Source organism: Sceloporus occidentalis, unplaced genomic scaffold (genome assembly GCF_023333645.1).
Source record: "Sceloporus occidentalis isolate IW3139 unplaced genomic scaffold, rSceOcc1.0.p SCAF_1, whole genome shotgun sequence".
NCBI lineage: Eukaryota > Metazoa > Chordata > Lepidosauria > Squamata > Phrynosomatidae > Sceloporus > Sceloporus occidentalis.
This window is the reverse complement of record NW_028316981.1, coordinates 122,700,952-122,720,043: the sequence shown is the minus strand read 5'-3', so window position 1 is coordinate 122,720,043 and position 19,092 is coordinate 122,700,952. Positions and strand designations below refer to the sequence as shown.

The 19,092-nt window shown below is 44.5% G+C and overlaps 1 protein-coding gene across 1 annotated transcript in view; it reads right to left on the bottom strand.

Annotated features, from left to right (window-relative positions):
• Window positions 1-19,092, bottom strand: part of LOC149322071 (ubiquitin carboxyl-terminal hydrolase 43-like) — a 156,389-nt gene that overhangs the window by 59,245 nt on the left and 78,052 nt on the right. The window contains exons 5-6 of the mRNA XM_089522991.1: window positions 5,425-5,560; window positions 5,117-5,261 (exon numbers count right to left, since the gene is read on the bottom strand). Coding sequence (XP_089379117.1) covers window positions 5,117-5,261; window positions 5,425-5,560 — 281 coding nt within the window. The remainder of the gene's footprint in view (window positions 1-5,116; window positions 5,262-5,424; window positions 5,561-19,092) is intronic.

Genomic DNA, 19,092 nt, shown 5'->3' with positions numbered 1-19,092 from the left:
GGGGGGGAGGGGGTTGCAGCTCAGATCTGCAGTCACTCCTGTCTAGCAATGCGAATTCACATTAAAATGTGATGTTTTACCACACCTGGTTGTCTTTCCGTTGCACTTCCAAATCGAGGGGGAAGCAGAGTCAGTTCAATTGCAGACAAGTCACGTGATGTGGATTCAAGCAAAGTGTGGTGGGTGCACATTGTATTACCACACCAGAAGATTCAACAATTCGAATCGGCACCCTTGAGCATGCTCAATGGGGCTCTGGACACTGTCCTCCTTCCCTGCCTCCTCCTTAGCTGTCATCCTTCATTGGGATACAGGAGCAGTCAGGGGATGAAGGGATAGGTCGCAGAGCGTCACTGGGGACAGGATCGGGATGCAGGAGCAGTCAGGGGATGATGGGATAGGTCGCAGGGGGTCACTGGGGCCAGGACTGGACTGAAAGAGCAGTCAAGGGATGATGGGATAGGTCACAGGGGGTCACTGGGGCCAGGATAGGACTGAAGGAGCAGTCAGGAGATGATGGGATAGGCCGCAGGGGGTCTCTGGGGCAAGGATTGGATTGAAGGAGCAGGGAGGGGATGATGGGATTGGTCGCAAGGAGTCACTGGGGCCAGGATCAGACTGAAGGAGCATGCAGGGGATGATGGGCTAGTTCACAGGGGGTCATTGGGGCCAGGATCGGACTGAAGGATCAGGCAGGGGATGATGGGATGGGTCGCAGGGGGTCACTGGGGCAAGGATCGGACTGAAGGAGCATGCAGGGGATGATGGGATAGGTCACAAGGAGTCACTGGGGCCAGGATCAGACTGAAGGAGCATGCAGGGGATGATGGGCTAGTTCACAGGGGGTCACTGGGGCCAGGATCGGACTGAAGGATCAGGCAGGGGATGATGGGATAGGTCACAAGGAGTCACTGGGGCCAGGATCAGACTGAAGGAGCATGCAGGGGATGATGGGCTAGTTCACAGGGGGTCACTGGGGCCAGGATCGGACTGAAGGAGCATGCAGGGGATGATGGGATGGGTGGCAGGGGGTTACTGGGGCCAGGATCGGACTGAAGGAGCAGGCAGGGGATGAAGGAATGGGTGGCAGGGGGTCACTGGGGCCAGGATCAGACTGAAGGAGCAGGCAGGGGATGAAGCGATAGGTTGCAGGGGGTCACAGGGGCAAGGATCAGATTGAAGGAGCAGACAGGGGATGATGGAATGGGTGGCAGGGGGTCACTGGGGCAAGGATTAGACTGAAGGAGCAGGCGGGCATGATGGGATAGGTCGCAGGGGGTCACTGGGGCCAGGATCGGACTGAAGGAGCAGTCAGGGGATGGTGGGATGGGTGGCAGGGAGGAAGAGATGGCATGAAGGAGGAGGAGGAGGGGGATGAAGAAGCAGGGTGCAGGGGGCCAAGGGGGGTGACATCTTTATTATCTTTATCAATGACTTGGAGGATAAAATTGGGGGAATACTTATCAAATTTCCAGATGACACCAAATTAGGAGGAGTAGCTAATACTCCAGAGGACAGGATCAAGATTCAAAATGACCTGAACAGACTAGAAAACTGGGCCAAAGCTAACAAAATGAAATTCAACACGGAGAAATGTAAGGTACTGCTCTTAGGGCGGAAAAATGAAAAGCACAGATATAGGATGGGGGACACCTGGCTGAATGAAACTACGTGTGAAAGGGATCTAGGAGTCCAAGTAGACCACAAGTTGAACATGAGTCAACAGTGTGATGTGGCAGCTAACAAGGCCAATGCGATTTTAGGCTGCATCAATAGAAGTATAGTGTCTAGATCCAGGGAAGTAATAGTGCCACTCTGTTCTGCTCTGGTCAGGCCCCACCTGGAATACTGTGTCCAGTTCTGGGCACCACAATTAAAAAAGGACATTGAGAAACTGGAGCGTGTCCAAAGGAGAGCGACTAAAATGGTGAAAGGTCTGGAAACCATGCCCTATGAGGAACGACTTAGGGAGCTGGGGATGTTTAGCCTGGAGAAGAGAAGGTTAAGAGGTGATATGATAGCCCTGTTTAAATATTTGAAGGGATGTCATATTGAGGAGGGAGCAAGCTTATTTTCCGCTGCTCCAGAGACTAGGACCCGGAGCAATGAATGCAAGCTGCAGGAAAAGAGATTCCACCTCAACATTAGGAGGAACTTCCTGACAGTAAGGGCTGTTCGACAGTGGAACAAACTCCCTCGAAGTGTAGTGGAGTCTCCTTCCGTAGAGGTCTTCAAACAGAGGCTGGATGGCCATCTGTCGGTGATGCTTTGATTGTGATTTCCTGCATGGCAGGGGGTTGGACTGGATGGCCCTTGTCGTCTCTTCCAACTCTATGATTCTATAACATCAGAGTGATCTTCACACCAGACCAATTCGATGTGAAATTGAAGTGAACTGTGAATTCGCTTTTTTTCCGATTTCACCAAAATGAGGGGTCACTTTGGAATCACTGCAGAAGCGCCACGGAAGGAATTTCCATAGAAAGGAATCGCATCTGATAACACATTCACGTTATAATGTGAATTTGCATCATTGGACCCTCAGTCACCCCGGATCCGAGTTGCAAAATCTCCCAAAATCTCCGTGTGATAAACACCATTGTCTATTTGGAGCACCTCCACATCAACATCTCTTTGTATGTGAAAGGTTAATGCAAGAGGCTGAAAACCTTCACTTTTTGCCTTGACGAGGCAAGTTCTCCAACGCACCTGAAAGGCACTTTCATAGATGGCTTGTCCTAGTCAAAGAGGATTATGTTATGTTATGGACTCTTGCACTAAGTATTATAGGAGGACTACAGTACACTAGAATTGTAGAGAATCATTACCTGGCTGGAGTCAAAAAGAATGCCAAAAGCTTATAATCCTTGCCTTTATTCGTTTTAACAGCTATTTTGTGTATACAAAGGTAAACCAGCTAAAAACCTACTGGAAAGAAATCAGACTGGCAAGTTGACAAATGAGGATTGGGGATGGAGGGAAATAATTCTGGGTTGTCATTTATATTACGTATACATTGTTTATATGAGTCTTCTCAGTAGGGGCTGTATAGCTTATGAGACCAGACATGGCCCTGCTTACAGTAGTTTCCTCTCCTAATGGGCAAACAAAAAATACCACACTTCTTTGGAATCCATCATGTTTCACTTCCAGAGCCAGCAGGCAGCCAGACAATGAATAGAATCCAGGAGAAATAAATACCTTTGCACTCTAGGTAATAAAGCTGCCTAGGAAGAAAAAGAACATTTCTGACTCTTCAGGGAAAGGGAATTTCCCAGTGGCCTCATGATGCCATCTTTGGTCTGTAGATCTTAATAAGAGGCTGTTAAAGTGACAGAGCCTAGGTGCCCCTAAAGCCAACTCATCCCGAGGCTATCCGCTGTGATTGTGGATAATCTGTGCTGGCAGGACGAGACAAGGGCAGTATGATAGATAGACCCAGCCTTCAGTTAAAATTACTGGCCTCGTGATGCCATCAAAGAAGGAAAATATCTTCAGTCCCTTCCTGTGGCAAGAAGTCTTCTTCCTTTTCTTTCTTCACGCTGGTATCTGAAAGCTGCTGTGCAAAACATCCCAATCTTTACAACAGTAGCCCATGTGCTGTCTTTTAACATATATCAATTATGGTAGCCACTAGTCAAAAAAATGGGCTAACTGCTAATCCTCTGGCTGTTATGTTTGGCAGTGGTTGTCTTTGCTTGGTTTCAAAATATGGAAGCCAGGTCTATTCACAACTGCCCTCAGAGATGGTTGCCATATAGCTGTCTAGTTTCCTCAAGATTAAACTAGATGTGACAGTGGAAGATCTGTGTGCCTGTATGTTTAAATATAAATCTACAGACTGCAATTGCCTAGAATGTGGGTGGGACAGGATTTGATTCACAACAATGGATAAATGTGTGGATAAAAAAAGCCCTTTTCTCATCAATGCAGACACTCTTCTCTGGCATATTTCTCACAGTTGGTTGGGACTCAGATGCTGGAAATAAACCTAGCCATGAAAAAAAAAACCCAACAGATAGGCCCCAGTGAGCTGAAGAGAAGGAAACAGGCAGGGGTTAGACCCTTTGTTGTTGTTCTGTGCCTTCAAGTTATTTCTGACTTATGGCAACTTTAAGGTTTTCTTGGCCAGTTTCTTCTGAGGGGGCTTGCCATTACCATCATCTGAGGCTGTGTGACCAGCCCAAAGTCACCCAGTGGGTTTTCATGGCCAAGCCAGGATTCAAACCCAGATTTCCAGAGTTACAGTCCAACATTCAAACCATTACCCTAACTCACAGTCAATCCTCTTGCTCCTTAAATCAGCCTAATTCAGCCACTATTTTCTGTATTACTGCAGAAATCCAGTTTTAAACGCACTGATCTGGTGGTGTTACAAGTGGCTTGGCCCTTGCTCTGTTAAAGCAAAAGGTAAAAAGTAATGGGTAAAAATATTTAGTCCTTTTTGAGTGTTTATACCTATTTCTATACCTGCTTTTCTTTCTCTGTAATTACCCCCTCTCTACATATTAAATCTTCCCCGTGATTTCTTCTACCATTTCATATAAATCTATCTAATCATCTCAGCACCTGACACCTCCATTTTGCAGACCATGGGGGGCCAAATTAAACAGAAGCAGGAGGATCTGTAAGTCTGCTAATGGTATATACCTGGCTTGCCAGAACCACACTACACTAGAGGTGAAGTAGCATCAAGGTGCAGGAGGTGAGGCACCTATATATGCACTACAAGTAAGATACTGGAGTGGCATTGTCTTGTACTTTGGACTTTACATGTAGTACATTTACCCAAAGCTGGGCACCACATCTACAGGGGAAAAAAGTGGTAGCTCATTTGCCAAACTATAGAGGTACATATAAGGTACTGTGGCACAGTGTTTTGAATGTTGCACTATAACTCTGGAGAGCTGGGTCTGATTCCCAACTTGGCCATGAAACCTATTGAGTGATCTTGGGCAAGTCACATGCTCTCAGCTTTAAGGCAAGGCAATGGCAAACCTCCTCTAAACAAATCTTGCCAAGAAAAACCCCATGATAGATTCAACTTAGTGTTGCCAGAAGCCAGAAATTACTTGAAAACGCACAACTTTCCACCAATACCAGCAGCAAGACATACCTGAGAGGTGGGAAGAGCTGGCCCTGCTAAAGGACAGCGGAGCCTGGAAAGCATAAATGTTGTCACCCTCTGCAATGGTATTCAGATCCTCATCATCTGAGAAGGAACACCGGAATCCTGACCGGCCTAGCTCAGCCAGGATTACCTGCAACAGGACAGAGCAGTCAGGAGTAAAAAGCACAACGTCAGAGAAGGCAGGTGAAAAAGGGAAACATTCATGACTCATACAGCTGCAAAGCCTGCAATTAACAGGGCTCAATGGGGCCAAAACCACAGGAAGGAATAGGAGTGAAACTCATCTGTGTTACCTGCTCAGGTGAAATCTTGCCTTCCTCTGCCACCATTTCCCTCAACTTTGCCACAGTACTGAAGAGAGGCACAGCCAGGCCCACACGCACAAATCGTTGGCTCTTGGACTGGAAGACGAGAGTGACATTCAGAGGTCTGGAAGAAAAGGAGAAGATGAAGGACCTTAGAACACTGTATTAAAATATCCGCAAATTCTGCAGCCAGTCCATGACCTGCCTTCATTTCTGTACATCTTAATGTAATTGGCTTGTTTTGATCTTTCTCATGCAACCACTGAGGCACAGAATTAGATTAAAATCGCATCAACAGTATGGAGGTTTGGAGTTCTAGGCTTAGCGATTACAAAAGTGTTGATACAGAGGGACCTGGTTGCACAGCCAAATAGATCAGGACCTGTGGAAAATTAAGAGGTCCTAGGTAATTTGTCTAATTGTTTTTAAAGCATTAAAAAAAACGACAGTCCCCAAATAATTAAAGCTGCATCTGTTACGATGTCAATTAAAAATTTGCTCTTTAAAAATAGCATACGTTCTTTGGATTCTACAGTTACAGTCTAAAATCACACACATCACTATGGCATGCAGAGTGATTACAGCTTCCTAGATCCATTGGAGAGATCAGTGGACCATCTTTTGAGTTAGAGTGAGAATTACTTTTAAACAGATTTTTTAAAAATAGAAGTTAGATGGCCGTCTCTCAAAGGTGTTCACCAGTGGATTCCTGCACTGGCAGGGATTGACCTAGATGGCCCTTGAGTCTTTCTATTCTATAATCATATTGTAGCAGCAAAAAAGGAACATAGAGCTGAAGCTGAAGAACAACCTTAAACTACTGCCCATGAAAAGAGGATATAGAGAAATCTTGTAGCACCTTTGATACTAACTGAAAGAAACTGGCAGCATGAGCTTTCATAGACTTCAGTCTACTTCCACAGATGCATTTGGTGGAGTGGAAGCCAATCATGAAAAGAGGAGGCATTTTTAAACAACACTGGAAAGAATTCTCCCACACACTTCTAGCTAGCAAGTCCTGAAAGTTAAAACACAGATGCTGTTGATATTTTTTTAAGGTTTCTTCTAGACAGGGCAAAAGTGTTGAGGTATTGTGATATTTGTTAATAATAATAATAATAATAATAATAATAATAATAATAATAATTTTATTTGTATACCGTTTTCCATAGATCAAAACAGTTTACAGACTATAAAACTATTGCAAACATCTCATAACTCGTGATAGGTTCCCCTGGCCCGGGAATGACGGTGGTTCCACCTGTCCTGAACGGGATCACGCTTCCTGTGAAGGACTCTGTGCGCAGTCTGGGGGTGCTTCTTGACTCGTCGCTTCACCTCACAGCTCAGGTGAATGCGACGGTCAAGAACACCTGTTATCAGCTACGGCTTATTCGCCAGCTGTGCCCATACCTGGCCCAGGGGGACCTTGAAACGGTAGTACATGCTCTGGTAATCTCTCGATTGGATTTCTGCAATTCGCTCTACATGGGGCAACCCTTGTACCATACCCGGAAGCTACAGATGGTACAGAACATGGCAGCCAGACTGGTCACTGGTACTTCCAGGACCAGTCATATTACACCTGTACTCAAAGACCTGCATTGGCTGCCCATTCGCTTCCGGGCGCAATACAAGGTGTTGGTTATAACCTATAAAGCCCTACATGGCTTGGGCCCAGGTTACCTTGAGGACCGTCTCTCCCCATACATTCCGCCCCGCACCTTCAGAACATCTGGGCAGCAACTACTGAGGGTCCCAGGGGCTAGATTAGTCTCCACAACAAGGAGATCATATTCCAGCATCGCCCCGACCCTCTGGAACACGCTGCCCATTGAGCTCCGCTCGGCCACCTCCCTGGCCCAGTTCAGGAGGGAGTTGAAAACCTTCCTGTTCCGATCAGCGTTCCCCAATACAAGTTCCAGCTAGTCTCCCCCCTCTGACAGCAAGGGTAGCTGGCTGATGGGGTTTTTAATATTGATTTTAATAGTCTATTGCATTTGTAGTGTTGTCTTTTTGCTGATGTATGTATTGTATTATTTTGATTTGTTGTTCACCGCCCTGATCGTGGGAAGGGCGGTATACAAATAAAATTTTTATTATTATTATTTATAAAAATAGATAAAAACAAATAATATAATTATATAAAACACAGTCATTCACAGGGTAAGGCAGAGAATCGATGGCATCATGAGCGCTCAACTTCATTCCTCGGGGGGGTGGGGGAGGCTTGGCAAAAAAGGAAAGGTTTTAAGCCTCTTTTTAAATGTTTCTAGGGGGGTTATGAGATGGAGCTCCTCGGGGAGACTGTTCCAAATCCATGGGGCCACCACTGAAAAGGCCATCTGGGATGTGGAGACATATTTGGAAGATGGAATTTCCAACAGATTCTTCCCGGATGTTCTGAGTGTGCGGGGCGGATTGTATGGGGAGATGCGGTCCCTCAAGTAACTCGGGCCCAAGCCATGTAGGGCTTTATAGGTAATAACCAACACCTTGTATTGCGCTCGGAAGCGAATGGGCAGCCAGTGAAGAATAGGTGTTATGTGGTCAACCCTGGATGCACCGGTGACCAGTCTGGCTGCCATGTTTTGTGAAGCTTCAGGGCTTGCTACAAGGGTAGCCCCATGTAGAGCGCATTACAGAAATCTAAACGAAAGGTTACCAGAGCATGTACCATGGTTTCAAGGTCCCTTCGGCCCAGGTAAGGTCGCAGCTGGCATATCAACCAAAGCTGATAGCAAGCACTTCTGACCGTTGCATTTACTTGAGATGTCAACAGCAGGGACGAGTCCAGAAGTACTCCTAAGCTGCGAACTTTGTCCTTCAGGGGAAGTGTGACCCCATTCAGGACAGGTGGATAAATTTCCTTCCCCGAGCCTGGGGAACCTATCACCAGTACTTCCGTTTTCTCTGGATTCAGGCTGAGTTTGTTTTCCCTCATCCAACCCATTACTGACTCCAAGCAGGAATTCAGAGGAGAGACGCCATCCTTAGACACTGCATCAGTCGGAGACACAGAGAAGCATATTTGGCTGTCATCAGCATACTGATAACACTGCGCCCAGTGTCTCCGGATTATCTCTCCCAGAAGTTTCATGTAAATGTTGAACAAAGTGGGGGACAAAATAGCTCCCTGAGGGACCCCAGATGTTAGTTCCCTCTTAGAGGAGCAAGTGTCCACCAACTGCACCATCTGGAATCTTCCCGAGAGGTAGGAACAGAACCACTGGAGCACAGTGCCCCCGATACCCAACTCCCTCAGGCGTTCCAGAAGGATACCGTGGTCAATGGTATTGAAAGCCACTGAGATGTCCAAAAGCACCAACAAGGTCACACTTCCCCTGTCAATGCCCAGATGGAGATCATCGGCTAAGGCGACCATGGCAGTCTCAACTCCATATCCCAATCTGAAGCCAGTTTGAAATAGGTCCAGATAATCGGCTTCATCCAAGACTGCTTGGGGTTGGAAGGCAACCGCCCTCTCGATCACCTTACCTAAAAATGGCAATAATGAGACCAGTTTATAGTTATTTCTCACCAGGGGTCCAGGGAGGGTTTTTTGAGCAACGGTTTAACTGTTGCTAATTTTAAACTAGATGGAAATTTACCCTCCCTGAATGATGCATTGATTATGCGTTGCAATAATGATGTTACAGCATCACCACCCTGGGCGGTCAGCCAGGAGGGACAGGAATCAAGAGAGCACGTCATCTTCCTAACACTTTGCTGTTGCTGTAGTTCTCAGGGGGATTGAAATGTCCAAATGTCATTTCTGTTGCCCTGGACAGTTTTTTAAAAGCAATTCTTGGTACCAGCTATATTTCATTCCCATCTTCAAGTGGGTTTCTTTTTAATTTCAACAAATGTTAGAACAAAAAAAGATTCCTCTTCTCTTTAAAAGGAAATTTAGAGTAATGCCACTTCAGTATGTCAGGATCACTCGATAACTAAGAAAAATGTTTAAACATTTGAAGAGGGGGGGGGGGGAACCTATCCTAGAGTCATAGAATCATAGAGTGCAGGATCCCCAGCTAAAACATTCCCAGCAGGTGGCTGTCCAGACTCCTTTTGAAGAAGTCCAAAAGAGGAGACCCCACCAGCTCTCCAGGCAACTGGTTCCACTGCCTAACCACTCTGATTGTCAAGTTCTTTCTAATGTTCAAAATTGTAAAAACGCAATGTTGCTGTATGCACAATCTTGCTTCTGCTGTCAGCAGAATATGTCTGTTGTGCTATGGTGAGTTATTCTCCCCGCATGCCTAGCATGACTCACATACCTAGCATGACTCATGAATGCCTAAACACACATGATACATTAAATTCATTGCTTGAAGGAGCATTAGGATTAATATAATAATAATAATAATAATAATAAGTAGTGCCAGGAGCCTTGACCTAGAACACAACATGCAGTTAGAGATTACACAACTGTTCCCTCTTTCACCGTGATTCTAAACACACACACACACACACGTTACAGAAAACAGAGATGGTGGTTAAAAACTGAAAACAAAAAACCTCCCAAATTTTCTACCTGCTACCTTAAAGGACAATTGTTTTCAAGTTCACAGGGGTTATTCACACTGTGAAAATAATCCAGGATTAATCCAGGTTAAATCTCCACTGTTCACATACATCCCAAATGCACCTGATTAAGGGTTTTTGTTTTTTTTTGGGGGGGGGGGGCTGCCAAAAAACCCCACTTAATCTGGGATAATAAATATTGGGTTTTTCTCTGTTTTTTTTTTAAAAGATCCGCATCATCAGTAGTGTGAATAACCAATGTGAACAAACCCCAACAGACCCAGAATAAAACACTGCATGCCTTGAACATGTTCCTAATGCATTTACATCATTGACTCCATGTTTATTCAAATGTTTGCACGTGTGAGCAACCGAACTTGCAGAGATGTGCACTGATGTGGATGTAGTATGAATAACAAACCTGCAATGCATGAGTGAGATGATTCGCATCGTTGTGCTAAAAACAACAACATCTGAATGACCCCACAGTTAAAACGTGCATTGTGTGCCTTGGTCCTTATCCAGACATGCCCACATACAAACCTGATGCTGCTTTAAGTGACACATTTCAGTATACAGTGAACAACAGCAGCATTCTGCAATTCATAGTCATTGTAGTAGTCTGAACACAGGATGAGAAAGCCAACTGATCAGCCATGTGTATCTACATGATCCTCATGTCAGCAAGTAAAAGAGTTGTGTGAATTGCTAACACCACACACCTCTGCTCTTATAACTAAAATTACAGTCGGCCTTCTGGATTTGCGGGGATTAGGGGAACAGGACTGTCGCGAATATGAAAAAAATTGCAAATAAAGTAAGCCCCTTTCCTCTCCCCTCTGATGCCTGGGGTGGCTGTCCAAAGCATGGAAGGGCCAGAGGGAGCTCGCCCAGCTTTCCCCCACCCTACCCTGCCTTTTACCGGCTCTCTAAGAGTCAGTTAAAGGGACTGGAGAGCAAGGGGATGAGGAGAAGCAGGCACATGCCTGTTTCTCCTCATCCCCCCTTCCTTTAATCCCTTCCCAGTGCTGGCTAAAGGGACTGAAGGGCGAGAGGAAGAAGAGAAGGAGGTGCATGCCTGTTTTTCCTTATCCTCCCTTCCTTCAGTCCCTTCCCAGCGCTTGCTGAAGGGGCTGAAGGTGAGAGGAGGAGGAGGAGGAGGAGGTGCGACCTCTTCCTGGCTGCTCCCTTCTTCCTGGGCCTTTTTTTCTCCATGGAGAAAAACCCAAGGAAGGGAAGAGTGCATGCCAATGCAAATAAATTTGCGAATAATCAAAACTGTGAATGCTAAGTCCGTGAATCCAGAAGGACAACTGTAAAGTTTTTTTAAGATGCTTCCTGTCAAGGGAGGTCATATTTTGCATGGCCTGTGGTCCTTGAAACCAAGAGTGACAGGGGTGGAAGGAGTATTTGAAAATCTTGGGGAAATGGTTGAAAAATATGTTTTGGAGTGTTGAGAAAGCCTGACGAGAAGAATTCTGGACTGACAAGAATATTCAGAGCTTAGACCTTATTCCGCACAAAAATTCACACTTGGGGGGTGTTCCCATTGGCTTATAGTCCGTGTTACAAATCGAATCCAAGGTACATCATTCCTATTAGAAACCGAATTAACTCTAGAACAGTTCTAGAGCAACCCGCAATCGTTCCCACTAAAATGCGAATTGTCAATCGGATTTTAATTTGATCGGTGTTAAAGGCGTATAACCAGTGTTAAAAAAATAGAAGGGCCGAACCAACATTTTTTCCTTGATTTGAGATAGGATTCGGGTTATTTAAATAGGAACGATCAGCCTCAGAAATCGTGCTAGCTGGATGGGAGGAGCGGAGCACGATGGGCTGGTTTGGGGGAGTCGCCTTTTCTGTCCCCATCCGTCGTGGCTGTCGCCATCTTTGCTTCCCTCACCCCTTTGTCCGCTGTGGTCTTTCAATAAGAGATAAGGATTTTTTTATTTTTTATTTTAATGGTTTACAGGCGCTTAATCTCTTCAGCGCTTTAAGTGCCTGAAGTCCCGGCCGCTCAAGCGCCTGCATCTGCCAAAGGACTCTTAAAGGCTTCCCCGGTGGATTGCAACCTCCCCTCTGTGTAGGGAGAGCCCATTTGTAACAGAGGAGAGGCAGGATGCACAGCAATCTCTGGGGAAATAGAGCCTTTCCATCTCTCTTTCCCAATCTGGGGAGACACAGGAAACCCTGGATGTGTGTGTGTGTGTGTATCATTGAACACCATTTGTAATGGAGGAGAGGTAGGATGCACAGCAATCTTTAGGAAGAGTGCTCCCTCCCTGCTTTTCCAGCAGCCTCCTCCATTGATCTCTGGGCTGTCTGGCTGTCTGTAGAACCATGAAGCGGGGATATGTCCTGCAAAACCCATCCCATAGTTCCTCTGGAAGCAGCTTTCCCTAAATTCGCTTTGCCTGCAGCCTCCTCCATTGATCTCTGGGCTCTTTGGAGGGCTTTGCCTGCAGCCTCCCCCAGCCTGGGGTCTTTCTTCCAAGGCAGAGGAAGTGCTTTGGGGAGGCAGTTTTCTTTCCCTCAACCATCCTTCCCCACGAATAATTGCAGGACTCATAGGCGCCTCCTGGTCTTTCAATAAGAGATAAGGATTTTTTATTTTATTTTAATGGTTTACAGGCGCTTAATCTCTTCAGCGCTTTAAGTCCCGGCCGCTCAAGCGCCTGCTGCATCTGCCAAAGGCTTCCCCTGGTGGATTGCAACCTCCCCTCTCTGTGTGGGGAGAGCCCATTTGTAACGGAGGAGAGGCACGATGCACAGCAATCTCTGGGGAAATAGAGCCTTTCCATCTCTCTTTCCCAATCTGGGGAGACACAGGAAACCCTGGATGTGTGTGTGTGTGTGTGTATCATTGAACACCATTTGTAACGGAGGAGAGGGAGGATGCACAGCAATCGGGGGGGGGGGGGGGAATAGAGCCTTTCCATCTCTCTTTCCCAAACGGAATCTGCCTTCTCCTCCAACCCTGGAAAGAGAATCTTTGGGAAGAGTGCTCCCATCCCATAGTTCCTCTGGAAGCAGCTTTCCCTAAATTCGCTTTGCCTGCAGCCTCCCCCAGCCTGGTGTCTTTTTCCAAGGCAGCAGAAGTGCTTTGGGGAGGCAGTTTTCTCTCCCTCTTCCCCACGAATAATTGCAGGACTCGGCACTTTAAGCGCCTCCTCATTGGCTCTTTTATAACAAACCGCGAAATTCAAAAGTGACATTATGATGACGTTGCTTTGATTGACAGCCCCAAAATGGTGAGTGGGAACGAAATAAGGCTAAAACCGGTTTATATATACACCGTTTTATTTGAATAGGAACGAAAGAGGATCACTTAAAGTGAATCAGTTGGTAAATGAGAACGAAGGAAAAAAAGCGATTCGGAACGCGGGATAAGACCAGGGTTATTTTGAATCGATTTAACTGATACCGGTGTATTTTAAAGCGTTGTAAATCGCAAGTGGGAACACCCCCTTGGTTGTTTTGTACAGAATACAACATTTTCTTTAGCGGAAACAGTTTTTTCTGTAAAGAAAATAATATTTTTCTGTTGAACTGTGTTGTTTTCTGCACAAAACAACCAAGTGTACATTTGTATAGAATAGGTACTGAATTATGAATAGGCTTCAAAACCTGCATGGTTTTCAAAAACCTTTTCCCAGCAGAAAGAAAAAAAATGCTAAAATTACTCATTATCATTATTATTATATTGATTTGTATCATGCTTTTCCAAAGTTGGAACTCAAAGTGAAAGTGGTTTACATTTTTTAATAGATTCAATTAAAAACATACGAAAGTGAACATTAAAACAAAATTAAACTGATACAGTGTTTCCTTCAAGAAGAAAATTAGTGTCAAATTACGTCCCTCCCACTCTGACGTCCTAACTAAAAACAGAAGTGGTTTTCGTCTGTTTTCATGAAATTATCTGTTTAATCTGTTTATATTTAAAATTTTAAAGAATATTTTAAACTGTTGTACGTAGTCTTGAGAGCCCTGATAGGTTGAGAGCCAGTAAACATATACTTTAAATAAATCAACTGATAAAGATATGAGCAAACCTCATTTTACAAAGCTTCAGACAAAGAAATTTGTTTTTATAACCACTCAGCTTTGCCATCTCCTTCTTTATTCTCTGTCTATGAACCACATCCAAGGGTATTAAAAGAGCTGCCAAATGTAATCTCAGAGCCATTGGCAATAATCTTTGAGAACTCCTGGAGAACAGGAGAAGTCCCAGAAGACTGGAGGAGGGCAAACGTTGTCCCCATCTTCAAAGAGGGGAAAAAAGAGGATCCCAACAGTTATTGTACAGTTAGTCTGAAATCAAGACCAGGAAAGATTCTAGAGCAGACCATTAAACTGAGAGTCTGTGGACATTTAGAAGGAAATCACAAAATCACAAAAACTCCACATGGGTTTCTGAGAAACAAGTCATGCCAGGCTAATCTGATCTGTTTTTTTGATAAAATTACCAGCTTGGTAGATAAAGGGAATGCTGAGGATATTGCATATCTTGATTTCAGTAATGCTTTGACAAGGTCCCCCATGACAATCTTGCAAACAAGCTAATAAAATGTGGTTTAGTCAAGGCAACTGTTAAACAGATCTGTACTTGGATGACCAGCTAAACCCAAAGGTCAGCAACGGTTCCTCAGCATCTTGGAGAGAAGTGACCAGTGGGATGCCACAGGGTTTTTTCCTGGGCCCAGTGCTATTCAACATCTTTATCAGAGACTAGAACATGGCTCCAGAGACTAGAACACGGAACAATGGATGCAAGCTCTAGGAACAGAGATTCCACCTCAACATTAGGAGGAACCTCCTGACAGTAAGAGCTGTTAGACAGTGGAACACACTCCCTTGGAGTGTGGTGGGGTCTCCTCTCTTGGAGGTCTTTAAACAGATGCTGAATGGCCATCTGTTGGGAGTGCTTTGATTTTGAGTTCTTGCATGGCAGGAGGTTGGACTAGATGGCCCTTCTGGTAGCTTCCAACTCTTTGATTCTATGATTCCATTATCTAGCTGGAAGGGTTTTGGGTTTTTTAGCAGTATTGGTATTGAAAGGATAGTGAGGGAAGGTTGAAAAAACACAGACTCCTTGTATAGGGTGCAGCAGAATGTCTGTACAATATACAGTCGGCCCTTAATATCCACAGATTCCTTATTCACGGATTTAACCATCCATGGCTTGAAAATATTTTTAAAATATTATATATATATATATATATATATATATATATATATATATATATATGGGACACAATTTCACTACACCACTGTATTTAATGGGACGAGTATCCACACATGTTGGTATTCATGGGGGTCTGGGAACCTAACCCCAGTGGATATCAAAGGCCCACTGTAATACAGCTTGAGCTGAGAAAAAGGAGGATTCCAATCTAGCCAGTGCTACTGGAGTCATGTGGGCTTGCCTACAAAAGGCTAAGTAAACAGCAGCTACCTCCACAATCCATTACTGAGCATGCATTAACTTGAAAAGAGAAAAGGGGAGAGAAAAGAATCTTGCCTCATCAGCTTCTTCCAGCATATTAAAAAAGCATGGTCACTTTTTTTGGTTGACCAGCTAAACCCAATTTGACAGCATGGTCACTTTTTTTGGTTGTGGTGGTGTAGGAATCTATATTTTACCTATGCTTTCTATACTGTTTCTATCTCTGGCACCAGTTCTTCTGTTAAAGAAGTGGTGTCCAGGAACACATCAACTTCATTAACATGTCTGTATTATGGAGCCAGTGTAGTCTAGTGATTAAGAGCTGCAGATCCAGATCCAAAACTCCCTGAGCCATGAAAATGATTGGATGTCCTTCAGTGGTCACTCTGTCTTTCACACAGATTAATGCTCACACAATTGTTGTAGAATAAAGTGAGGAGAGGAAGAGCCATCCACATTGCCATGAGCTCATTGAAAAAATGGCTGGATATAAATTTATCAAATAAATTAAAAGAACAAAGAACAAAAAAAATTAAAAGAATGAATAAATTTTCTTTTATAGAAGAAGCTGATCTTTGTCAAAGTCATTTCTTAGTGTTCTGATGTACTGTATGCAATGTTTACGTCAGTTTCATTAAAGAGAGCTGATGAATGCCATCCTGGAAATGAAACTGATAAAATGCATACCTAGTTATTCAGAAGTGCAAATCAAAGAAGTTCTGTAGATCCTTATCCATAAAAAGATAGGTTGGAAAAAATGATTAAAGAAAAATTAAAAGAAGTGTGGAGATGATACATTATATTTTTTCTTCTTAATAAGGAGCTCAGGTGGCTGAGTCCATTATAGAGGAAGGCTCATTGTTCAGCCTCATTGTTGTAGAAGTAAAACCCAGTCATGAATAAAGCCAAGAATCTGGAGGGAGCTACAAGAATGTAGGGACTAAAAACACAGAGCCAGATAGGGAGAAAAGGATGGATGGGGGAAAACTATATTTAGTCTCCCCATGGTGCCTGGAAATGAAAATTAAATGATGCTCTTAAGAGAAGTCACTTTGCTAATGCAACTGATTACAGAAGAACAGCTTGGTATGCCTATTTGCAAGGAAAAAGGAATCTTGTGGCAATTTAAAGGCTAATCAGTTTATTCTGGCATGAATTTTTTTGTAAGAAATAGTTTGCATAATCAGATGTTGGAAGAACTAGTAAGCATATAGATACACACCCATGGAGTTATCTGGGCCAAATACACTAAATGTAAAAGTAACTTAGCATTCAAGTGTGATCAGAAACAAGAGGACAAGTGCCATTAGCAAAGGAGGAGTTAATTTATCCAGTGGCTCTAAGTAACAATGCCCCCCTCTGTGTATTCCTAGTGACCTTACTCCCAGGAATATGCATGAACACAGCCAAAATCTCGGAACTCTTGGGATAATGGGATAATAGGTAAAATGATGGCATTAGACAGCTACCTGTGGAAGACAAGAAGAGGCAGAATACTGTTTTGCCCTGCAATTCAAGTTCTGTTTCTCAGACTAAGGCCCAGTTTTGATAGGAAGGGTAGAATTCTTTGCACACTTATCTGAAAGTACACCCTGCTGAACAAAGTAGGATTTAACTGAAATAAACATATACAACATAGAGTCAAGCCTGCACAATCCTATCCTGCACAATCCTATCCTGTACATGGGGAGTAAGTCTCACTTTTCTTATTCTAGGTTGCTTACATCAGACCCAGATATTCTAGAAAGCCATCCACCATAATACGGACAGTTTCTCATTTCCCAGCTCTCTGATTCCCTTGGGTACATACAATGTATAGACAGTCTATTTGAGGGAAGGGGGAATCTTGAGGCAATGCTGGTTTAAGACCCTTGACTTCCTGCTGTGCATAAACAGCTCCCAAAGTAACAATTTCTGCTGGCTGGGCTTCCATCATAACACAGCAACCAGTTTCTGGCCCAAACCTACTGACAACATAGAGTCCAACATTTGAACTCTGACATCCCACCCTGATACTGAGACTTGGCATTTGGAAATTTCTGAAGCAGTCATTTTATGTTCAAACAATCTTTACTCACAAGGACAAGAAGTTCCGGGATATTTTAATGGTGGCTATAATCTAATTAAAGAAATTAAAGTCAGGTAATCAATTGATTAAATCATTTAAGTTTTCATATGGTTAAAATACTGATAATGAAAACTGACATGTTTAGTGATAAGCATAGCTCCTAAAATAGTAAATGAAGAACAGACAGATAGACAGACCTAGAACAAGGTGGGGAGAGAAGAAACAAATTTGTTTAAAAATGTCTAATAAGGGTACTCTTATTTTTAATTATAGCTGAGATAGCTGAGAGGTTTGTGTTCAGCAACAGGAGGTACACATACTGAAACCTTAGAAGTAAAAAAGTTTCGGGTAGCACCTTGGAGAAAAGTACCTCAAAGGGATTAGACATTCCTATACTATATCCCTCACAGATGAAAAGGTTGGAAGGCACAATTGTAGCTCTCCACCCTTGAAAGATAGCTCCCTACATTGTTGAAAACATCAGGGCCAACACTCCAAAGCACCACAGAGCTTGGATGGCAGACAGTAAGGGTGAGATATTGACTCCACTATTCCAGTTTGTGAGGCCTCCAGCTGGTCTGGACTGCATTTGAGATGATGTTAGGTGAATTGCACCACTGTTGCAATCCGCCTTGTCTCTAAAGTAGGACAGAATATTACAGGTGGTCATTCCTATTCACCACATCACAGCAACACTACTGCTAACTTCAATCAAAATTTTCATACAGACATTGCTCAGAATCTATAACGAACCCAGTTGAGTTGCCAAGAGATCTTGTAGCATCTTTAAAACTTAACTGCAAAAGAAGTTGTAACATAAGATTTTGTAGACTCGGTCAGCTTCCTCAGAGGCAGGGCCAAGTCTATGAAAGCTTCTGTTACTTCTTCCTATGCAGTTCATCTCAAAGATGCTACAAGACTCCTTGGAAACTGATATTCCAAACTAACATGACTATGGCGCGTTACAGACCGCCAAAAAGCGGCGGCCTGCACCCACCCCTTTCCCTGCTGGATCGGGGCCTCAGTGGCCAGAGCGGCAGCCGCTGAGGCCCCGATCCGCCACTTTCCAGGCCACGGGGAAACGGCAAAAGGCCACTTCCCCGAGGCCTGGAAAGGGGTGTCCTTGGGGCTTCAAGCCCCAAGGACACCCCGCGGCGGCAGGGAGGAGGAGAAAGGGGCCGCTTGGCCCCTTTCTCCCTTGTGTTGCTGGGCGCAGCCATCTAAAGGCTGCGTCCAGTGACACAAGACCAGGAAGGAGCTCCGTTTCTGAGCTCCTTCCTCCACCGACGAAAGGGCGCACTAAGCGCCCTCGCGTGGCGCGACAGCGTCACGTCCGCGCCACCTCGTCTGGAGGCGGCGCGTTCGTGACACCATCATGCCGGCCCCCATGTAGATGGGGCGCCGCCATCTTGTACGTCCTCAGTATTAAACCTAGGACGTCCTGAGGACATCCCTTATGCCTGTCTGTAACGCGCCTATGTCTCTGAATTCTATCCAGTTGGGTTGGTTATGGCAAACAGCACAGAACAGGCCCAAGCTAGGTTCACCACCATGTGGAACTGGACCTGAGTATTTGTCACAGTAGAGGTATCTGAGCTTCTAGGACGTA